This window comes from Embiotoca jacksoni, unplaced genomic scaffold, assembly GCF_022577435.1.
Source record: "Embiotoca jacksoni isolate LCO1_2020_lvr unplaced genomic scaffold, fEmbJac1.0.p SCAF_4, whole genome shotgun sequence".
Taxonomy (NCBI): domain Eukaryota; kingdom Metazoa; phylum Chordata; class Actinopteri; family Embiotocidae; genus Embiotoca; species Embiotoca jacksoni.
The window spans coordinates 1,642,860-1,666,977 of record NW_027185392.1 but is presented as its reverse complement, the minus strand read 5'-3'; the positions used below and the strand labels follow the sequence as shown (position 1 = coordinate 1,666,977).

The 24,118-nt window shown below is 40.2% G+C and overlaps 3 protein-coding genes across 6 annotated transcripts in view; all 3 read right to left on the bottom strand.

The window, feature by feature from the left end:
* LOC138209013 (T-lymphocyte surface antigen Ly-9-like) overlaps positions 1-2,530 on the bottom strand; it is a 26,180-nt gene extending 23,650 nt beyond the window's left edge. Inside the window, exons 1-2 of the mRNA XM_069167321.1 lie at positions 2,427-2,530; positions 22-321 (exon numbers count right to left, since the gene is read on the bottom strand). Of these exons, the coding sequence (XP_069023422.1) occupies positions 22-321; positions 2,427-2,463 (337 nt within the window). The 5' untranslated portion in view covers positions 2,464-2,530. The remainder of the gene's footprint in view (positions 1-21; positions 322-2,426) is intronic.
* Positions 1-24,118, bottom strand: part of LOC138209015 (CD48 antigen-like) — a 26,683-nt gene extending 2,565 nt beyond the window's left edge. Inside the window, exons 1-5 of one of the 4 annotated variants that reach the window (XM_069167325.1) lie at positions 24,010-24,118; positions 21,639-21,938; positions 20,451-20,747; positions 20,218-20,336; positions 15,483-16,409 (exon numbers count right to left, since the gene is read on the bottom strand). In XM_069167325.1, coding sequence (XP_069023426.1) covers positions 16,401-16,409; positions 20,218-20,336; positions 20,451-20,747; positions 21,639-21,938; positions 24,010-24,046 — 762 coding nt within the window. In that variant the 5' untranslated portion in view covers positions 24,047-24,118 and the 3' untranslated portion in view covers positions 15,483-16,400. Of the gene's footprint in view, positions 1-15,482; positions 16,410-16,660; positions 16,782-16,894; positions 17,192-19,032; positions 20,110-20,217; positions 20,337-20,450; positions 20,748-21,638; positions 21,939-24,009 lie in introns of those variants that run through there. The other 3 variants (XM_069167323.1, XM_069167326.1, XM_069167324.1) reach the window with 3 other exon arrangements.
* On the bottom strand, positions 8,682-13,760 carry LOC138209016 (T-lymphocyte surface antigen Ly-9-like). The gene is made up of 4 exons (XM_069167328.1): positions 13,651-13,760; positions 11,111-11,410; positions 9,930-10,214; positions 8,682-9,816 (listed from the first exon to the last, which is right to left on the bottom strand). The coding sequence occupies exons 1-4, from the start codon at positions 13,685-13,687 to the stop codon at positions 9,650-9,652; spliced, it is 789 nt and encodes a 262-aa protein (XP_069023429.1). The 5' UTR covers positions 13,688-13,760; the 3' UTR covers positions 8,682-9,649.

The window sequence follows — 24,118 nt, the reverse complement described above, 5'->3', positions numbered from 1 at the left end:
GGACAATAAGAAAGGACTCACCGTACACTGTGAGTTTATAAAAGGAAATCATTTTCTGTCCTTTATTGTCCAAAGTATAAATCCCTGAGTCATTCCTCTGCAGGTTTGTGAGTGAGAAGTTTCCCGAGGTTTTGTTCCAGTGAAGTCTGTGTATGTAAATTTCCTCTAATATATCGAGTTCACCCCGTCTTACTAAAGCAACATTTTTTCCTCGAAATAAAAGAAATCCTTTCTCCAGCAGGGGTTCACGTAGAGTGATGGTTCCTCCCACGGTTCCTGTCAGGTTCTTCTTCACAACCTCAGCAGCAGATATTCTCATCACTGTAAAACATACAGAGATACATCAGTCAGCAGTCGGGTCAGAACCTCCAGTGAAAGTCCTGTCTAATGAACAGGAAGCTGAAAAGAGCTCAGTAACAGTTCCAGAAAGTCTTTGGACTGTCTGGATGATCGGACAGCTTTGACTACCTTTACTTTGAAACTAAATAAAGTTCAATGAAGATCTTTTCTATGTTGTTCTGCCTTCAACCCTCGATGGGTGAATTTCTGCTTTCCTACGATCGACATTCGTACAAGCCAGCAGCTCCTCTTCATCATCGTAATCCTCAGGCATGACGGGGGATTCAACGCCACCGGGCTCGTCATATCTTACCAGTCTGGACTCTAATCAGGAAGTTAATTACACCTCTGAGTCCTAACATTGTAATAAATGAGGGGACCTGCTGCATCAACAACTGCCCATCCAAGTTTCCTGCTTTTTGCTCCAAGAGAACACAAATGCCAGTAAACACACCAGGCTGATTGTGCATGCGCATCACAATGTTGTTTTCCGTCTTCAGCATGACATTTTCCTGCTCCACAAATTATGCCTGCAGCAAGCTCTGATTACATGCTGTCACATGATCCTCAACCTGCAACCAGATTAATCCAACTGTCATTTGATATTGAACTTGTCCTGTACACCTCAACAGATCTGCAGACATAGATGTTCATTGTTTTGGAAATATCAAGACATATAACTGGTAAATCTTTTACTGGTTAGTTGAGGAAGGTCATTTTCTGATGTAAACCACGAACCAATAGGGGGAGTAAATCTCTAACAGACTGAAAAAAAACCCAGGTAATTTCCTGTTTACAGAAAAAGATACAAAGATAAAACACAAGTTGAAAAGTTTGGCACTTTTTCAAGGGTTTTCTTTCAATTTCAGTTTATTTTTCGAGCTTTCAGTTTTAGTTTTATAAGAAGTGTCTCATATTTTCTCTTCCTATGACAGCATCCTTACTTCATCCTTACTTCTCTGGGTCTGATGTTTCTCCTGTGACCTTTTTCTTGATTTAATAAGAAGTAAAATCAACAATCAGTCTTTCAGTCCTCACTGCAAACTGAAGAAGCTGTTCATTTAAATTCAGGTTTATTCATTTCATGAAGTCATTGGAAAAGTTTAAACCAAAACAACAGTGCAGAAGTTTTTGAATGAACCCTTTCAAAGCTGGAGTATAAAATAAAGGACGGGTGGGGCGTCTGTTTTATTTAAAACTTCTTTACTACTCATCATAAATATCACTGAAAACATTCGGAAATGATATATTTAGCATTTCTCCAGTCAGTCAATGATCCTGCACAAAATTTCAGCTCAAAATTATAAATATTTGTTGTTGCTTAGTCAGAACAAGAGTCCAAAACAAAAATTAAATCTTTTTACAGGGCAACAAAACAGAAAAAAGCAGCAAATCCTCCCACTGCAAAAACTGCAGCCACAGAAGGTTTGAGCATTTCTGCTTGACAAACACATTTTCTAAAAGCTCCCGGTCAGCGCATTCATGAAACACCTAATTAGATGTAAGACTAAAATAGTGGATCACATCACTCAGGTCTCGGATGCTGGTTCTCTGAACGTATCTCAAAATACTCCTGTGAGTTTACAAAACCTGCAACTGATCACGGCCAAAAACTAGTTTTTTTTATTACCTTTCTCTGTTATTGTTTTATTTTTATTTTTTTCTGTGCGTGCTATATAAATAAAGTTTGATGGGGAGTCCATGAAACTAGTCTGGGACAGGACAGTCAAATAAAACCATGCAGAAGAAGAATTAAGTTGTTGTGCTTCACATATGTTAAAAACTGCCAGAGAACTGGAGCTGTGCTGTTAATTATGACCGCACACGTTCCTGTCTGACACGTCTCAGCAGTGAACTGCATTTTAACATATTTCTGGTTGATCAGTTTTAGTACTTTTTAACATATTTATAACTTATATTTTACATGGGTAGTTCTCTTTAATATTGCCCTGTGTTTCTTTTAAACTCCAGGCTCGATGCATATTTTAAATATCTTGCAGGTTTAAATGAAGATGATCCCACAAACAGTACAGAAACAGAACTGTGGAACAGCATCGCGCTATAAACGGTGTTCCACAATAACTTACCTATAAAGAGGAAAATGAAACTCAGTCGTGACTCCATCACGGAGTTAAATGGAGAAGCACATCGTTAATTAATCCTGCTTCTTTCTGCTTCTTCATGAGCTGCATCACAGTCGAAGTACAAACACAACTGACGCGGAACTAGAAACAAACAGTTTGGAGAAAAACAGACTGGGACTTTCGGGGTGTAGGCGGGGGGGGAGAGGGGAGTGTCTTTGACTCTAATGCTGTTTTTCATACAAGAACAGTCCGAGAACTTATTTCAAATTCAATTTATTTAATAATATTAAAAATGTGTAACATCTATTACTCATAAAAAAATGTTTTGATGTCAGGTTTTTTGAGGACCCTTCCCCCACGTTGTTTTAAACATGGTGACTCCCACTTCCGTATTCGGTAACGAAGACGCATTTAATGTACCTTAATTAAATTAAATGGTTTGTTCCCGATGTGAGCAGGCTTTGTGGATTTTTAGACCTAAAACCATGAGAGCATTAAATTATACAAATTGAAAGGAATCTCATCAGTTCCTCCCCGCTTGCTGTGAATTTGGTTTTAAAGCCCTATTTATCTGTACATAATACTGTAAATAATAATTAAGAATCAAATGGCACCATCGGTATATTTTCACATTACTGCATATTTGTTGTTCCCAAAACCTGTTGGTGACCATTAAAATGAAAAAAGTCTTAAAAACAACATATTCAAATCTGTTTTGTTTTTTTTCCTCAAACCCACTTGTATTTGTAATTATTTGAACAGTATCTTTACGATATTTAACAAGTTTGTTAAATAATGTAAAGATAGTTTTTTGTATAAAAAAAAATACTTTCATTGAAAGATTTATTACGTTTTTAGTCAGCATTATTTTACTTCTGTGTCAAGCAAATAATTAAGTTGGAAACATTGTTGCCTTGAATTTAAGCTTCAGATTTTAAAGCAATCATTTTAATATAAGTTCTTCAATTCATTTGAAAAAAACGATTTAATTTGTGTGGTTTGGAAGTATTTTTTTTAAGTTGGTCCAACAACTCTTTTTTACAGTGGCTTTAATGCCACTTAAAGATGCTGTAAAGCAAATTCCATGATTTGCTTCTCAGTACATTATATACGTGTGAAATGAGTTGCTGAAAGCATGTGCAAAGCTAGAAAACTTTGTTGCACTGAAATGTGGAGTTAGACTGTTTTCAGCTCAGGTTTTTTTAGGCGGGCCTAAAATACAACCTATCTACCTCACACCTACCTATGTGTCAGGAGTCCAGTTTTTTCCTCCGTTTTGCCCCCCCCGATCACCTGTGTCCCCTGTCTTTGTCTGTGGCCACGCCCCTGACCTCCCGTGGCCACGCCCCTCACCGGTCCCAGCAGATGCAGCCACTCATCCCTGATCACCACCTGCAGGTGTGCTGCATCTCCCTGATCACCTCCCCAGACTATATGTAACCTGCCCCTGCACAACTCTGCTGATCGGTTCATTTTTGTTAGCCACCCGTCCGTCCTCCGCCTGCTCTCCGTCAGTCCTGTTCCTGTTCCCGTTCCTCCGGCCTCTGTCCCTCCTGCGGATATTCCCGGTCAAAGTCACCAGTCGGTGGAGTTGCCCTCCCGGCTCGGAAGATTGTTGACGCCGTCCCTTCCGCTGGTCTGCCGGCTGCCCTGTCAGCCGTGTCCCCCTGGAGCTGTCGGTCGAGTTGCCCTCCCGACTGGAAGTAAGTGGACACGATCGGTGCCACCTTTTGGTTTGTTGTTTTTGTTTGTTTTTGGATAATAAAGACAGTATTTTGGAACTTGATACCTCGAGTCTGTGAGCTTGCATTTGGGTCCTGGAAAAACACCCACCACATAACACCTATGTACCTCACAACAACCTATGTACCTCACAACAACCTATGTACCTCACAACAACCTGTCTATGTCAGATCACAGCTGGTTTATATAACCTTCTGCATGGCTCCTCCTCTTACACGGTGAAAAGCTGTAAAAGCCTGCAGCTCATTTGCATAAGAGGTCATCACACTGGACTTCAGTTCTACTCCTGACGTAGTCAGATTGTTATCATACATCAGCTAGCTGCTACAGGACGTCTCCCTTCACCCGCAAGTGCATCTTTCCTGGATGCAAGAACCTTCAAACTAGCGCTGCATCGCTATTTAAATTTTACTGAGGAAGAAAGGAAAAAGAGGTGGATTGATTTCATCCTCGCTGATGGAGAGTTTAGGATTAACACCAACAGCTGCCTGTGCAGGGACCATTTCACGGCGGATTGTTTCACCAACTTCCACCGGAGACGAACGGAGTTCACGGACACACCGCTCCTCCTGCAGCGCGGAGCCGAACCGAGCTTCACCCTCACGGCCGTTCATCTCTCGGTCGCACCGGCACCGTCAGCCGCCGCCAACAGGGTCCACCGCCGCCCCCAGCAGTTCACAGTTAATGTGCTAATCAGCTTCTATTGAGCTCGTAGCCGAGCAGAGTTCAGAGGAAAATGCTCCGATAACCGCACATTTTTTTTATGCGTCTCAATAAGTCTCCGATAAGGAACTATAATATATGTAACTCTGTATTTTACATGTCGGGGTGATGGTAAACATGGACCAGAGGAAATCTAGTCCTCCCGATTAATGAGGGTTGTTGTTTTTGTACTCCAGTGTAACGTTACCATCAGTGACCCTCGGTTACATGTACCGGTACCGGTCCAGATAAACGAGCCCGACTACATGTGCAGGAGGCTGCAGAGAGCAGGTGGAGGAGGAGGAGGGACATCAGTGGAAGAGAAAGACTGTTGGCTAGACCTGAGCAGGTTCAAAGTTTGAATTAACATGTGATGTAATGAACTGATGTGATGTAATGAATTAACATGTGATGTAATGCAGCGGTGTGCATGTTGCAGTTGTTACAGAACTAAATCAACTCCTCCTCTCTTATTATCTCCACTATTGTAATGCAGGTGCATTAGAAGTAGTTGGAGAGCTCACTGTCTTCTGTCTCTGGTGTCCAGTTTGACTCCTGTGTTACAGCTCAGGGGGACAAGCTTCATTTATATGCATCTGTATGTTTCACTCATTGGACAAATAAATTCTGATTCTGTTTTCTCAAAGCAGGCTGCTCCGTCCACCAGAGAGACAGAGAGACAGAGTACCAGTGGGACATCATGCATAAAGTCACCCGAGAGGTTGGATGTCAGATGGACCGCTTAGTGGGGAAAAGAACTGCAGCCACAGGACTGTCATACTGAACACTGAACACCTTCCAGCAAGTGGGAGGAGCTTCAGCTCCTTCAGGACACGCCCCCCCAGTCTCAGAGCAGAGAAGACTGATGATTTTCTCACTATTTCAAAGCCTAATTTAACATACTTGTGTGTTTTTTTTCATTCAAATTTGGATGGGTAGTTAACAACTCATACTTCTGTGGTGTGATGAACTTAAAACTCATTTTCATTTCTACTTTACAGCATCTTTAAGGTTTATCTGTGTGAGTAAAAACTGATGAATTGATGCTGGTGAACATGACACAGTTTAAATATTCTGTTCACTGCAGCCTTTAAAGGTACTTCTCATTTTCGCTGCTACGTGTTGCAACTCAGAGGATGAAAACCGCACGTTTTCCTCAAAGATGAAATCTAGAACAGAATTTGGTTAAAGGCAAACGTTGCAGTGTTCCTGTCCGGCCTCTCGAACCATAAAGTCAACCGCGACTTTGACATACAGCACGTCATCAACCTCTGCAGACACGCTCTTATTTCTCTAAAAACCGACCACAGAGGACAGGTTCCCACACGCTGTGCAGCACGCCGTCTGTATGTTCTGAACTTTTAGCGCCCACTCTTCCAACGGTGGCACGATCACACTGAATACCACCTGAATATAAACATGATAACTCGAGATGAGACACTAATTAAAGCAAAAAACTAAGTGGAGAAACAATCAATGTTGATGCTTCCCAAAAAAAAATGTGAGAAGTAGGAGATTTTTAGTGATCATTCGTTTTATTCTTTTAAAGGAGTCAATCTCACTGTGGAACTTGTTTTTGTTCTCTGGGGGTGCAGATTGTCGCAGGTTTCTTCCTGTTAAAAAGTGAATCACTTCCATTTTTGTGTGACAGCCTGGTGATTTGCACGGTGATACAAGCACGGTGCATATACAGTAAATTTGTAAATCTGTGATAACATGAGCAAAAAAAGATTTCCCTGACTTATGGCACAAACTTTCAGCTTTCAGTTATATTTTTCAGATATTATTTGATATTTTCTTTGTAAAACATGTTGTTTTTGTCTCTGAAACATCATGTAGTAGCGATGCGGTATTTGTTTTGTATTTGTTGTGTTTCCAAACCGCCCCGTGTTTGTCAGTGAATCGGAGGACATTTGTAACTCTTTTTTATTTTATTTTTTTTGGGGGGTGGGGGGGTTTGGTAGGAAATTTACTTTGTATTTTTACACCTGATGTCACTACATTCTAGTCTGAATACGTGCTGGGTGCAGTTTGACCCTGGTTTAACTTACAGGAGCGGAGGAAACTATTTTAAAGGGCACAAACACAGTTTTCTTTGTCCACTTATCGCCTAGTCTTTGTTTGGCCTTTTTACTGCTTCTGCTTTCTGTAGCAGCCTGAAAGGTTTTAGAAGAACTGCCTTGTGTCAACATCAAACATCAAACATGATGAGCCACGGTGGCGCCTGACAATGTTTTTCATTGATGATGGGATGGAGTTACAACCAAAAGAAAAGCACACAGACTAGTCAAAGTCAAGTATTTGCAGAAACAAATCGTATCTGATTTTAATATCCTGCCTCGCCTGACCAATAATGTTCTGCTGCAGGAGTGTAGGTAGTTTCGTCTACCTGGCAAAAGCTGAAAAAAAAGCTGATGAGACCTCTGCACGACCTGTGACAGACTGCAGGATGGAGGACCCACCTGCAGACAGGTGGAACTGCAAAATATATTTTAAAAAAAAAGAGGCTTACAGGTGCAGCAGAACAGGAACAACACTGTAAGAGGAGATAGAAACAACATGGCAAACAAGGCTGGCCTGGTTCAACAGGAAGTCGTGAGGTGAGTTTGACTACCAAAGAAGTTCAGGGACACCTGGTGGAAAAAAGGTGAATGACAGGGACCAGTCAGCACCACAGAAATGAGACAGGACTCCTGAGACTCCACACAGCTGCTGTGTTTGTGCACTGAAATTAAATTAAACCTGTTACAACACACTTCTAAAGTGATTAGTGTGATAGTGGGTTCCTGAACGCATCATCCAGCTGCTATTTGTCACTCAAAGTTTTAACTTCACGTTGAACAAACCAGCAGCACAGTGAGTGAATGTTGATCACGTCATGCTTCAGTGCATCCTGAATACGTTGTGCTCCCCCTTGTGTTCACTAAAAAATGTTTAGACATTTTAATTACTTAATATAATGTAGTTCCCATAATAATACATTGTAGAGCTGAAATGTGCTTGTCATCATTTTCACTTCTTTTGCAAATTATTAAAGAAAACTTGTTGTTTTAACCTTTAAAAAAAATGACACTAAAAAGTGTCATGACCACTTTTTTATTGTATGTTGTGATGTTGTTCTGTCAGCTGCAGGCCTGATCCAGATGCTGATACATTCAGGTTTCAAGAGGGGCGAAACTTCACTGTCCAAGACCGAAGAAGGCGAGTCAGATCAGGAGACACCAGGTGGGTTTTCTTTGACATTGGCGGGGTTGTGTCACCGTGAATTTGTCCCCCAGAGTCAGACTGTCAACAAGTTCTACTGGGACCTTCTGAGACGTCTGAAGAAAAACATTCACTACAATTTGAACCAGATTTGAGGAGCTTCGTTATTTTCTTAAACTGCCCTGCAAGTTATTTCTGTATTTCATGTTTTACACTTCATCCTTCAACCTTCATCCTATTTTAACTTGTTTCGTTTCTTCTATTTTGAGGTTTTAATTTCTGTTTTTAAATGTCTTTTCATGTTGTTATGTATAGCACTTTGAATTGCCTTGTTGTTGAAATGTGCTACAGCTACAAACAAAACTTGCCCTGCCTTACAAACCACCTGAACTGTGGCGCCATGGCAACGGGGTTCTCACCATGACAACACATCTGTCACCCTCAACAACACAGTCGTTCAGTCTCTTCATTCTTCTTTCTTGCAGGTTTTCACTCCAGTGAAACCAACCAGCCGGCAACATGACGGATCACTGAGCAACCTTGCAAAAATCCACATTTACAAGACAGCCAGTGACGTCACAGACATAAAGATTAGCACGCAGGTAAATCTTTTCAATCAAAACTCGCTTTATTAACAGAAATAACTCATTTACAATCAGTACGGTTCTCCTCCTCTCATCACTTCACCAAAACAAACCAGAGGAAACCGGAACAAACAGAAAATACAGAAGTGGCGGGTTTGTAGAAAATATGGTCTTATCCAAAAATTCTAATGAAATGCTTATTATCAATTGAAGTGATTACATATTACTGTATGCTGCACGAAATGTATACACACGTCAAGTTGTAAGAAACTGCAATTTTTTTATGTGCATACAGTAGGTCTATTTGTTGAGTTAATTTATTGTGACAGTAGATGTAGCCTGTGTATTTTAAATTACAGTCAGACTCTGTTCTGTAAAGATACGCAGCTTTTAGGATTTTGTATGTAAGTTTCAGCCCCTGTGGTTCTCTAAGTTCAATAAATAATAAAAAAAAATAGATTAGAACTAAAATATGTATGTGCAGCATGATTATTATTACAGGAAATGATTAAATTTTTTATTCTTTTTAAGGTAGTGCTTAAAAAAATTTAAAAAAATCTCGATTTGTCATTTGTTCTAATTCCAACAATTTTACACAATTGTTGGAGAATTGACTAAGAGAACGTTCCAGCTTCTCTTCCGCCTCACCAGCAGCATCTGATGACTTTCTTTGGATTTTGTTGTAGAAAGGACGAAGCCCTTCTCCATGGCAGCCACACAAAGCCTTTTTTATTCGCTGTAAGTTTGGATGACAAAATGCTGCAGTTTGGAAACACTTAAAATCTCCTGGATGAAATACTTGCTCTGCCCTGACTGTGTAACAGGAGTTTAATCCTAGTTAGGGGGAATACATTCACTGCATTGTCACAGGAGCAGAAAATGCAGATTTAAAATACTTTGTCTGAGAGGAGGCGTATCAACAATTTCACAATTCCCACAAGTGATAGCTGGAAGGAAAAACACCTGAAGGAGAAACAGCCGACAGAACTGGTTTCACTCTGCCTCGACCGGTTGAAAGGATCCATGAAAACTTCTGTTCAGGGTTTGGGTGTATCTGACTGATTTCATCTTCTGGTATTTATACATGAACGTGATTATAAAGCCAGATAGAAGAACTACACCACACACGATGTGGATCATAATTCCAATTAGGATCGTATCTGTCAACAGAACATCAAATGTCATAAAAACACATTAAACAATACGTTCCAATGACCAAAATATATTTAAAATGTAATTGAATATTTTAAATCAGTGTCAGAATGAGTCTTACGATGTCTGTCCCTGCTCTCTGTGTCGTTATGTCCACAGGACGTCTTCACGTCGACCTCCAGAGTCTTTTCCTGTGCTGGGTTGGTCGCCACACATCTGTGAGAGGAGTTGTAATCCTGCCTGAGAACGGTGAGAGACAGAGAGACGGCCGAGTTGTTCTGGATCACGATCTTCTCGTCTCTGTACCACGACAGCGTCGTCTCTTCGGCTCCGTCCACAGAACACATCAGCGAGCAGCTGTTAGAGCTCACATTAGATTTGATCACCGAAGGAGTCGGTATGGCGTCTATAGAGGAAGGTGATGGAGGTTAGAAATCAGATATTGTGATTTTAATATCACCAAAAGCTCTGTTCTTCGTTCAGGTAAGTTCGGTAACAGGCTGCAGTCAGAGAAGGAAAACACAGCAGACATGTGAAAATCAGGGCTGGATATCGTTCAAATACTGGTACTGATACTAGGCTGTGGGTGTGAGTGGTTGTCTGTCTTTCTGTGTTGTCCCTGTGATGGAGTGGCGACCTGTTCAAGGTGAACCTCTGACTATTTAATGTGTCCTCCTCGCTGCTCTTTTTCTTCACAGATCATATATTAAGTCTATCTGTGGCCGGTGAAACACTGAATTCAAAGTTAATTGGGGAGAAGGGGCAAGAAGCTGTCAATCACAGCTGCAGAGGCTCCACGTGTGATGCACTTTGTCATCCTATTGGTCGAGGAACACGTCGTAGGATATGCTAAACTGGGCAGGTAAAAACAGAAAGAATTCAGACACACGTTGGAAATGTGTTGCAGGCTGAGTTCATGTAGTCTGAGTTCAGCATCAGGTTAATTGTTGCTTCTAAATTGGCTGCAGGTGTGAGAGGTTGGAACGGTGGAATTCAGAGTTAATTTTGACCCCAGCAATCATTTTTACAGAAATACTACAAACAAAGAAAACAGGTTAAAAAAATGTCCATTCAGATTTTTCTCCAGAGGTTCAAGTAAATAATGTTACAGCATGAGATCAAAATCAATAAATAAGATATGAACTGCTGAGGTCACATATGGAGACTGGATGGTGTTGGAACATAACAGAATAAAGGCTACCCCACACAACACACACACACACACACACACACACACACACACACACACACACACACACACACACACACACACATCGACTGGGACAATAAGAAAGGACTCACCGTACACTGTGAGTTTATAAGAGGAAATCATTTTCTGTCCTTTATTGTCCAAAGTATAAATCCCTGAGTCATTCCTCTGCAGGTTTGTGAGTGAGAAGAGTCCAGAGGTTTTGTTCCAGTGAAGTCTGTGTGTGTAAATTTCCTCTTCTATATCGAATTCACCCCATCTTACTGAAGCAAGAATTTTTCCTCCAAATGAAATATATCCTTTCCCCAGCAGGGGTTCAGGTAGAGTGATGGTTCTTCCCACGGTTCCTATCAGGTTCTTCTTCACAACCTCAGCAGCAGATATTCTCATCACTGTAAAACATACAGAGATACATCAGTCAGCAGTCGGGTCAGAACCTCCAGTGAAAGTCCCGTCTCATGAACAGGAAGCTGAAAAGAGCTCAGTAACAGTTCCAGAAAGTCTTCGGACTCTCTAGCGGATCAGATAGCTTTGACTACCTTTACTTTGAAACTAAATAAAGTTCAATCAAGAACTTTTCTATGTTTCCTGCAGCGAGCCCTGATTACATGCTGTCACATGATCCCCAACCTGCAACCAGATTAATCCAACCCTCGTTTGATATTGAACTTGTCCTGTACAGCTCAACAGATCTGCAGACATACATGTTCATTGTTTCGGAAATATCAAGATATATAATTGGTAAATCTTTTACTGTTGTGTAAACAGAAAACATGATGTGTATACTGTAAGCAGTTGTGTTTACACTGATAAAATTGCAAACATCTGTGTTGGGGATTCGACCCCTGAGAGACTGGTGTAAAGATGAATATTGACCACTACGGGGTTCCGGTCAGAGAACACAGACATCTGATTGTTCCACACGTTACTGTATTGTTTTTGGCATACAGTATTTTAACTTGGAGACAGATTGAAAGATGGAATGATTGACAAGATGGATGGATTGACAGATGGATTTTATCATCAATGACTCAATCTGACTATACTGTCGGTCCTGCGCAGCGCATACGATTAGCGCAACCGGAAGCGGAAACAGTTCGCGGCGTCAAAATAAAGTTTCAAGATAAGAGCGTCGTAACCGTATTGTCTCTGTCCGTGAAGAATTCGCAAACATCTGTTTATCAGCTAACATCTGTTTATCAGCTAACTGCTTATTTAAAGTTATTTGAGGAAGGTCATTTTCTTATGTAAACCACGAACCAATAGGGGAGTACATCTCTAACAGACCGAAAAAAAAAACCCTGGTAATTTCCTGTTTACAGAAAAAGAAACAAAGATAAAACACAAGTTGAAAAGTTTGGTACTTTTTCAAGGGTTTTCTTTCAATTCCAGTTTATTTTTTGAGCTTTCAGTTTTAGTTTTATAAGAAGTGTCTCATATTTTCTATTCCTTTGACAGCATCCTTACTTCATCCTTACTTCTCTGGGTCTGATGTTTCTCCTGTGACCTTTTTCTTGATTTAATAAGAAGTAAAATCAACAATCAGTCTTTCAGTCCTCACTGCAAACTGAAGAAGCTGTTCATTTAAATTCAGGTTTATTCATTTCATGAAGTCATTGGAAAAGTTTAAACCAAAACAACAGTGCAGAAGTTTTTGAATGAACCTTTTCAAAGCTGGAGTATAAAATAAAGGACGGGTGGGGCGTCTGTTTTATTTAAAACTTCTTTACTAATCATCATAAATATCACTGAAAACATTTGGAAATGATATATTTAGTATTTCTCCAGTCAGTCAATGATCCTGCACAAAATTTCAGCTCAAAATGATAAATATTTGTTGTTGCTTAGTCAGAACAAGAGTCCAAAACAAAAATTAAATCTTTTTACAAGGCGATAAAACAGAAAAAAGCAGCAAATCCTCCCACTGGAAAAACTGCAGCCACAGAAGGTTTGAGCATTTCTGCTTGACAAACACATTTTCTAAAAGCTCCCGGTCAGCGCATTCATGAAACACCTAATTAGATGTAAGACTAAAATAGTGGATCACATCACTCAGGTCTCAGATGCTGGTTTTCTGAACGTATCTCAAAATACTCCTGTGAGTTTACAAAACTTGCAACTGATCATGGCCAAAAATTTGTTTTTTTTTTAAAAAATTTTAAATTTTTTTATTACATTTCTCTGTTAGTGTTTTTTTTTTTTTTTTAATTTTCTGTGCTATATAAATAAAGTTTGATGGGGAGTCCATGAAACTAGTCTGGGACAGGACAGTCAAATAAAACCATGCAGAAGAAGAATTAAGTTATTGTGCTTCACATATGTTAAAAACTGCCAGAGAACTGGAGCTGTGCTGTTAATTATGACCGCACACGTTCCTGTCTGCCACGTCTCAGCAGTGAACTGCGTTTTAACATATTTCTGGTTGATCAGTTTTATTACTTTTTAACATATTTATAACTTATATTTTACATGGGTAGTTCTCTTTAATATTGCCCTGTGTTTCTTTTAAACTTCAGGCTCGATGCATATTTTAAATATCTTGCAGGTTTAAATGAAGATGATCCCACAAACAGTACAGAAACAGAACTGTGGAACAGCATCACGCTATAAACGGTGTTCCACAATAACTTACCTATAAAGAGGAAAATTAAACTCAGTCGTGACTCCATCACGGAGTTAAATGGAGAAGCACATCGTTAATTAATCCTGCTTCTTTCTGCTTCTTCATGAGCTGCATCACAGTCGAAGTACAAACACAAACTGACGCTGAACTAGAAACAAACAGTTTGGAGAAAAACAGACTGGGACTTTCGGGGTGTGGGCGGGGGGGGGAGAGGGGAGTGTCTTTGACTCTAATGCTGTTTTTCATACAAGAACAGTCCGATAACTTATTTCAAATTCAATTTATTTAATAATATTAAAAATGTGTAACATCTATTACTCATAAAAAAATGTTTTGATGTCAGGTTTTTTGAGGACCCTTCCCCCACGTTGTTTTAAACATGGTGACTCCCACTTCCGTATTCGGTAACGAAGGAGCATTTAATGTACCTTAATTAAATTATTGTAAGAGGAGCCATTAAACGATATTCATGTGGAGAGAAACGGAGATGGATCAAAGGATTCATGCAGTATTTCTTCTTGTTTTATAGATTTTTCTGCTCTCAGAACTCGTCTCGATGTGGTTTGTTACCGATGTGAGCAGGCTTTGTGGATTTTTAGACCTAAAACCACGAGAGCATTAAATTATACAAATTGAAAGGAATCTCATCAGTTCCTCCCAGCCTGCTGTACATTTGGTTTTAAAGCCCTATTTTAATATTCAAACTGAATCAAATCAGTCACTGGTTCAAACGTGCTGCTGTAGGCTTTTTGTAGATGCTCTTTTAAAGAGACAAAAAAAACAACATGATACAAGTTGACTTGCTAACGGAAGGAGATGAGAGTAAAGATAAAAAACAAATAAAGACATCCTGCTTGAGGTCCTGAATAGACATGATACTTCTCTGCTCTGAGTCTATGGTCGAATGTTTCTGCAGTCATTCCCATCCTGTTTCTAACATCACCGACTCTGAGTGGTAGATTTTCGTATTTATTCACATGTTGAAATGAAAAGAATCTGAACGAGACGCCGGACAAAAAGCTGGTTTCAATAAGTTTATCGTCATTGTTGAGCGTTCAGGTAGTTTTCAAAAGTCAACACTGCAGACGAACTCTTTCGTCCTCAGACTGTGAGGAAGGCTCTCATCAAGAGGTTGTTTGATGTCATTCAAACTGCATGCTTGAATTAGATCCATGTTAGTCTGTTCTCGTCTTAGCTGCCAACGTTGTGCCCAACAGGGGAAATTGCAGGTCTCCACAAAGTTACAAGTTATGCAAATTTCTTGTAAAGATGATGAAAACAAACACAAAAACAGAAACTAAGATTTTTTTTAAAAACAGTTTCATGTCTCTAATTTGCTTGGGAGGGGAAATACAGTATGTCGACACCACGTGAGTCTCACGGGAAATATGTGTCTGAAAAAGAGATGTGCAGACATGTGATCATTTGCACTGCTGACCACCAGACAGATATAGGAACAGCAGATGAATTAACTCGTGTTTATCCTCACTGTACAGCAACCCGGTCACAAACCACAAGAACTGTGAAACGGCATAATGTGTTCTTTAACCTGGATATTTATAAAATAAATTTCTGCCGTTATTTTGTTCAGTGGGAGAAGTGAGCGTCTTTAATGAGATCGACCACAAACATCATCAGTACACGATATAATTTATAGCGTTTCAGTGTTTGAATATTATTTCTCCTACTTCCGTAGTTTTCTCCTCTGCTTAAAAAATTCTTAACAGTCCTCCTCAATAGGAGTTAAAGTGTTCTTTGTTATCTTTAATCTCATTTTTGGAATCCCCCGCCCCCCTTGCCCCACCCCTCGCCTCGCCTCGCCCCGCCCCTTCCTCCTCCTCCTCCACACACAAACACACATTGTTTGGGTTAACTGAAATCCACCGTCCTGAAAGTTCTTCACGCCCACTTCAAACGTTTCAGTGCAGCTTTGTGAAGGTGTTCCAGGAGGTTGTTTGTGGCTGATCATCACGTTTCCCCTTCTCTCTCTATGACAGCCGCCTTTTCACCTCGCGTTTCATTTTTGATGTGTTTGGAAAACGTGTCATGCACGTTTCCCACCGCTGCCCAGTTTCTGTTTCCACCAATTCGTCTGCTTCCTGTTGGTTTTGCTTATCAGTTTCCCGACTGTCTTCTCAGACATTCCTGTTGCCCTGCAGTTGCCACGGTAACCTGCATCACCTGACCTCCCCTGCAGCCTGCTCCTCATCCCTTCATTGCCTCCACACCTCCTCTTCTTCTCTGTTCTGCTGAACCCGATCCTGACGTTAGCCTACGGCTGGTTAACCAACTTTTTTATAGTGCCAACTGAAATGCTTTGATGCTCTTTAGTATTTAAAAAAGTTTTGTCATTGAGTACCATTTTTCAATCCCAAAGCCTCATCCGTACTGACACATTTTAGTTTTTGCTACATTTACCGAGGAGTAAATGGATTTTGTTGTAGAAAGGACGAAGCCCTTCTCCATGGCAGCCACACAAAGTCTTTTTTATTCGCTGTAAGTTTGGATGACAAAATGCTGCAGTTTGGAAACACTTAAAATCTCCTGGATGAAATACTTGCTCTGCCCTGACTGTGAAACAGGAGTTTAATCTTAGTTAGGGGGAATACATTCACTGCATTGTTACAGGAGCAGAAAATGCAGATTTAAAATACTTTGTCTAAGAGGAGCCATGTCAACAATTTAACAATTCCCACGAGTGACAGCTGGAAGGAAAAACACCTGAGGTGAACCTGGAGGAGGAGGAGGAGGGTTGTGTTTCAGGAAGTCTGAAAGACAGAATTACAAATGTGTTTAGGAAGAACATACACACACACACACACACACACGCACACACGCACACACGCACGCACACACACACGCACACACACACACACACACACACACACACACCACACATACACACACACACACACACACACACACACACACACACACACACACACACACACACACACACACACACACACACACACACACACACACATAAAGAAGCGGGATTAAAGAAAAACAAAAATACCTGGCCTTTGTTTCTTTTGTCACCTTCTTCTGGTCAATATACTTCCACTTGAATATAAGGACAGCCGGTATAAGAACTACAGTACACACGAAGGAGATTATAATTCCAATTGTGATCTTATCTGTCAACAGAACATCAAATGTCATAAAAACACATTAAACAATACGTTCTAATGACCAAAATAGATTTAAAATGTAATTGAATATTTTAAATCAGTGTCAGAATGAGTCTTACGATGTCTCTGGTCTTTGCCGTCCCTGCTCTCTGTGTCTTTATGTCCACAGGACGTCTTCACGTCGACCTCCAGAGTCTTTTCCTGTGCTGGGTTGGTCGCCACACATCTGTGAGAGGAGTTGTAATCCTGCCTGAGAACAGTGAGAGACAGAGAGACGGCCGAGTTGTTCTGGATCACGATCTTCTCGTCTCTGTACCACGACAGCGTCGTCTCTTCGGCTCCGTCCACAGAACACATCAGCGAGCAGCTGTTAGAGCTCACGTTAGATTTGATCACCGAAGGAGTCGGTACGGCGTCTATAGAGGAAGGTGATGGAGGTTAGAAATCAGATATTGTGATTTTAATATCACCAAAAGCTCTGTTCTTCGTTCAGGTAAGTTCGGTAACAGGCCGCAGTCAGAGAAGGAAAACACAGCAGACATGTGAAAATCAGGGCTGGATATCGTTCAAATACTGGTACTGATACTAGGCTGTGGGTGTGAGTGGTTGTCTGTCTTTCTGTGTTGTCCCTGTGATGGAGTGGCGACCGGTCTATTTACCTCTGCCCAGCAATTATTTTCACAGATATACCCCCCCCCCAAAAAACAGTTATAAAAATAACCCATCTACTGGGACAAGAAAAAGGGACTCACCGTACATTGTGAGTTTATAAGAGGAAGGTCTTTTCTCTTCACATCACGTGGAACTAATAACCACCTGAATGATAAGTCGAGATGAGACACTAATTAAAGGGAAAAAAAACTGAGTGGAGAGACAATCAATGCTGATGCTTCCAAAAAAAATATGTGAGAAGTAGGAGATTTTTAATTATTATTCGTTTTGTTCTTTTAAAGGAGTCAATCTCACTGTGGAACTTGTTTTTGTTCTCTGGGGGTGCAGATTGTAGCAGGTTTCTTCCTGTTAAAAAGTGAATCACTTCCATTTTTGAGCGACAGTCTGGTGATTTGTACGGTGATACAAGCACCTGGTGGACAAAAGGTGAACGACAGGGACCCACAGAAATGAGACAGGACTCCTGAGACTCCACACAGCTGCTGTGTTTGTGCATTGAAATAAAATTAAACCTGTTACAACACACTTTTAAAGTGATTAGTGTGATAGTGGGTTCCTGAACGCATCATCCAGCTGCTATTTGTCTCTCAAATATTTTAATTTCACATTGAACAAACCAGCAGCACAGTGAGTGAATGCTGATCACGTCATGCTTCAGTGCATCCTGAATACATTGTGCTCCCCCTTGTGTTCACAATTTTTTTTTTAGACATTTTCATCACTTAATATAATGTAGTTCCCATAATAATAAATTGTGGAGCTGCAAATGTGCGTGTCATCATTTTCACTTCTTTTGCAAATTATTAAAGAAAACGTGTTGTTTCAACCTTTAAAAAAAATGACACTAAAAAGTGTCATGACCACTTTTTTATTGTATGTTGTGATGTTGTTCTGTCAGCTGCAGGCCTGATCCAGATGCTGATACATTCAGGTTTCAAGAGGGGCGAAACTTCACTGTCCAAGACCGAAGAAGGCGCGTCAGATCAGGAGACACCAGGTGGGTTTTCTTTGACATTGGCGGGGTTGTGTCACCGTGAATTTGTCCCCCAGAGTCAGACTGTCAACAAGTTCTACTGGGACCTTCTGAGACGTCTGAAGAAAAACATTCACTACAATTTGAACCAGATTTGAGGAGCTTCGTTATTTTCTTAAACTGCCCTGCAAGTTATTTCTGTATTTCATGTTTTACACTTCATCCTTCAACCTTCATCCTATTTTAACTTGTTTCGTTTCTTCTATTTTGAGGTTTTAATTTCTGTTTTTAAATGTCTTTTCATGTTGTTATGTATAGCACTTTGAATTGCCTTGTTGTTGAAATGTGCTACAGCTACAAACAAAACTTGCCCTGCCTTACAAACCACCTGAACTGTGGCGCCATGGCAACGGGGTTCTCACCACGACAACACATCTGTCACCCTCAACAACACAGTCGTTCAGTCTCTTCATTCTTCTTTCTTGCAGGTTTTCACTCCAGTGAAACCAACCAGCCGGCAACATGACAGATCACTGAGCAACCTTGCAAAAATCCACATTTACAAGACAGCCAGTGACGTCACAGACATAAAGATTAGCACGCAGGTAAATCTTTTCAATCAAAACTCGCTTTATTAACAGAAATAACTCATTTACAATCAGTACGGTTCTCCTCCTCTCATCACTTCACCAAAACAAACCAGAGGAAACCGGAACAAACAAAAAATCCAGAAGTGGCAGGTTTGTAGAAAATATGGTCTTATCCAAAAATTCTAATGAAATGCTTATTATCAATTGAAGTGATTACATATTACTGTATGCTGCACAAAATGTATACACACGTCAAGTTGTAAGAAACTACAATTTTTTTATGTGCATACAGTAGGTCTATGTGTTGAGTTAATTTATTGTGACAGCAGATGTAGCCTGTGTATTTTAAATTACAGTCACAGACTCTGTTCTGTAAAGATACGCAGCTTTTAGGATTTTGTATGTAAGTTTTAGCCCCTGTGGTTCTCTAAGTTCAATAAATAATAAAAAAAAATAGATTAGAACTAAAATATGTATGTGCAGCATGATTATTATCACAGGAAGTGATTACATTTTTATTCTTTTTCAGGCAATGCTTAAAAAAAATCTCGATTTATCATTTGTTCTAATTCCAACAATTTTTCACAATTGTTGGAGAATTGACTAAGAGAACGTTCCAGCTTCTCTTCCGCCTCACCAGCAGCATCTGATGACTTTCTTTGGATTTTGTTGTAGAAAGGACGAAGCCCTTCTCCATGGCAGCCACACAAAGCCTTTTTTATTCGCTGTAAGTTTGGATGACAAAATGCTGCAGTTTGGAAACACTTAAAATCTCCTGGATGAAATACTTGCTCTGCCCTGACTGTGAAACAGGAGTTTAATCTTAGTTAGGGGGAATACATTCACTGCATTGTCACAGGAGCAGAAAATGCAGATTTAAAATACTTTGTCTAAGAGGAGGCGTATCAACAATTTAACAATTCCCACGTGAGTGACAGCTGGAAGGAAAAACACCTGAAGGAGAAACATCTGACAAAACCGGTTTCACTCTGGCTCGACCGGCTGAAAGGATCCATGAAAACTTCTGTTCCGGGTTTGGGTGTATCTGACAGATGAGGTGAACATGGAGGAGGAGGAGGAGGGTTGTGCCTTAGGAAGTCTGAAAGACAGAATTACAAATGTGTTTAGGAAGAACACACACACACACACACACACACACACACACACACACACATAAAGAAGCGGGATTAAAGAAATACAAAAATACCTGGCCTTCGTTTCTTTTTGTTTTCATCTTCTGGTCAATATATATCAGCGTGATTATAAAGCCAGATGACAGAAGAACTACAGCCACGATGGAGATTATAATTCCAATTAGGATCTTATCTGTCAACAGAACATCAAATGTCATAAAAACACATTAAACAATACGTTCCAATGACCAAAATAGATTTGAAATGTAATTGTATTTTTTAAAATCAGTGTCAGAATGAGTCTTACGATGTCTCTGGTCTTTGCCGTCCCTGCTCTCTGTGTCGTTATGTCCACAGGACGTCTTCACGTCGACCTCCAGAGTCTTTTCCTGTGCTGGGTTGGTCGCCACACATCTGTGAGAGGAGTTGAAATCCTGCCTGAGAACGATGAGAGACAGAGAGACGGCCGAGTTGTTCTGGATCACGATCTTCACGTCTCTGTACCACGACAGCGTCGTCTCTTCGGCTCCGTCCACAGAACACATCAGCGAGCAGCTGTTAGAGCTCACATTAGATTTGATCACCGAAAGAATCGGTACGGCGTCTATAGAGGAAGGTGATGGAGGTTAGAAATCAGATATTGTGATTTTAATATCATCAAAAGCTCTGTTCTTCGTTCAGGTAAGTTCGGTAACAGGTTGTAGTCAGAGAAGGAAAACACAGCAGACATGTGAAAATCAGGGCTGGATATCGTTCAAATACTGGTACTGATACTAGGCTGTGGGTGTGAGTGGTTGTCTGTCTTTCTGTGTTGTCCCTGTGATGGAGTGGGGACCTGTTCAAGGTGAACTTCTGCCTATTTAATGTGTCCTCCTCGCTGCTCTTTTTCTTCACAGATCATATATTAAGTCTATCTGTGGCCGGTGAAACACTGAATTCAAAGTTAATTGGGGAGAAAGGACAAGAAGCTGTCAATCACAGCTGCAGAGGCTCCACGTGTGATGCACTCTGTCATCCTATTGGTCGAGGAACACGTCGTAGGATATGCTAAACTGGGCAGGTAAAAACAGAAAGAATTCGGACACACGTTGGAAATGTGTTGCAGGCTGAGTTCATGTAGTCTGAGTTCAGCATCAGGTTAATTGTTGCTTCTAAATTGGCTGTAGGTCTGAGAGGTTGGAACGGTGGAATTCAGAGTTAATTTTGACCCCAGCAATCATTTTTACAGAAATACTAGAAACAAAAAAAAAAAAACAGGTAAAAAAATGTCCATTCGGATTTTTCTCCAGAGGTTCAAGTAAATAATGTTACAGCATGAGATCAAAATCAATAAGTAAGATATGAACTGCTGAGGTCACATATGGAGACTGGATGGTGTTGGAACATAACAGAATAAAGAGTACCACACACACACACACACACACACACACACACACACACACACACACACACACACACACACACACGTCGACTGGGACAAGAGAAAAGGACTCACCGTACACTGTGAGTTTATAAGAGGACATCATTTTCTGTCCTTTATTGTCCAAAGTATAAATCCCTGAGTCATTCCTCTGCAGATTTGTGAGTGAGAAGAGTCCAGAGTTTTTGTTCCAGTGAACTTTGTGTTTGTAATTTTCCTCTTCTATTTCTATTTCCCCTATATTTATTCTGGCAATAATTTGTCCTCCAAATAACATGTATCCTTTCTCCAGCGGGGGCCCAGGTAGAGTGATGGTTCCTCCCACGGTTCCTGTGAGGTTCTTCTTCACAACCTCAGCAGCAGATATTCTCATCACTGTAAAACATACAGAGATACATCAGTCAGCAGTCGGGTCAGAACCTCCAGTGAAAGTCCTGTCTAATGAACAGGAAGCTGAAAAGAGCTCAGTAACAGTTCCAGAAAGTCTTCGGACTGTCTGGAGGATCAGACAGCTTTGACTACCTTTACTTTGAAACTAAATAAAGTTCAATCAAGATCTTTTCTATGTTGTTCTGCTTTCAACCCTCGATAGGTGAATTTCTGCTTTCCTAAGCTTGACATTCGTACAAGCCAGCAGCTCCTCTTCATCATCGTAATCCTCAGGCATGACGGGAGATTCAACGCCACCGGGCTCGTCATATCTGACCAGCCTGGACTGTAATCAGGAAGTTAATTACACCTCTGAGTCCTAACATTGTAATAAATGAGGGGACCTGCTGCATCAACGACTGCCCATCCAAGTTTCCTGCTTTTTGCTCCAAGAGAACACAAATGCCAGTAAACACACCAGGCTGATTGTGCATGCCCATCACGTTGTTGTTTTCCGTCTTCAGCATGACATTTTCCTGCTCCACAAATTATGCCTGCAGCGAGCCCTGATTACATGCTGTCACATGATCCTCAACCTGCAACCAGATTAATCCAACCCTCGTTTTGATATTGAACTTGTCCTGTACACCTCAACAGATCTGCAGACATAGATGTTCATTGTTTTGGAAATATCAAGATATATAACTGGTAAACCTTTTACTGGTTAGTTGAGGAAGGTCATTTTCTTATGTAAACCATGAACCAATAGGGGGAGTAAATCTCGAACAGACTGAAAAAAAAACAGGTAAATTCCTGTTTACAGAAAAAGACACGAACATAAAACACGAGTTGAAAAGTTTGATATTTTTCAAGGGTTTTCTTTCAATTTCAGTTTATTTTTTGTCAGTTTTCAGTTTTAGTTTTATAAGAAGTGTCTCATATTTTCTCTTCCTATGACAGCATCCTTACTTCATCCTTACTTCTCTGGGTCTGATGTTTCTCCATTGACATTTTTCTTGATTTAATAAGAAGTAAAATCAACAATCAGTCTTTCAGTGCTCACTGCAAACTGAAGAAGCTGTTAATTTAAATTCAGGTTTATTCATTTCATGAAGTCATTGGAAAAGTTTAAACCAAAACAACAGTGCAGAAGTTTTTGAATGAACCCTTTCAAAGCTGGAGTATAAAATAAAGGACGGGTGGGGCGTCTGTTTTATTTAAAACTTATCTACGTCTCAGCATAAATATCACTGAAAACATTCGGAAATGATATATTTAGCATTTCTCCAGTCAGTCAATGATCCTGCACAAAATTTCAGCTCAAAATTATACAAATTTGTTGTTGCTTAGTCAGAACAAGAGTCCAAAACAAAAATTAAATCTTTTTACAAGGCGATAAAACAGAAAAAAGCAGCAAATCCTCCCACTGCAAAAACTGCAGCCACAGAAGGTTTGAGCATTTCTGCTTGACAAACACATTTTCTAAAAGCTCCCGGTCAGCGCATTCATGAAACACCTAATTAGATGCAAGACTAAAATAGTGGATCACATCACTCAGATCTCAGATGCTGGTTTTCTGAACATATCTCAAAATACTCCTGTGAGTTTACAAAACCTGCAACTGATCACGGCCAAAAATTAGTTTTCTTTATTACCTTTCTCTGTTATTGTTTTATTTTTATTTTTTTCTGTGCGTGCTATATAAATAAAGTTTGATGGGGAGTCCATGAAACTAGTCTGGGACAGGACAGTCAAATAAAACCATGCAGAAGAAGAATTAAGTTATTGTTCTTCACATATGTTAAAAACTGCCAGAGAACTGGAGCTGTGCTGTTAATTATGACCGCACACATTCCTGTCTGACACGTCTCAGCAGTGAACTGCATTTTAACATATTTATAACTTATATTTTACATGGGTAGTTCTCTTTAATATTGCCCTGTGTTTCTTTTCAACTTCAGGCTCGATGCATATTTTAAATATCTTGCAGGTTTAAATGAAGATGATACCACAAACAGTACAGAAACAGAACTGTGGAACAGCATCGCGCTATAAACGGTGTTCCACAATAACTTACCTATAAAGAGGAAAATGAAACTCAGTCGTGACTCCATCACGGAGTTAAACGGAGAAGCACATCGTTAATTAATCCTGCTTCTTTCTGCTTCTTCATGAGCTGCATCACA

Bases quoted from the DNA above. Each gene is read 5' to 3' on its own strand.
- LOC138209016 (XM_069167328.1), bottom strand. From the start codon at position 13,687: ATGGAGTCACGACTGAGTTTAATTTTCCTCTTTATAG. The intron at 11,411-13,650 runs GTAAGTTATTGT...TATGTTTTACAG, and splicing joins TTTAATTTTCCTCTTTATAG to TGATGAGAATATCTGCTGCT. The intron at 10,215-11,110 runs GTGAGTCCTTTC...CTTCCTCTATAG, and splicing joins TTATAAACTCACAGTGTACG to ACGCCATACCGACTCCTTCG.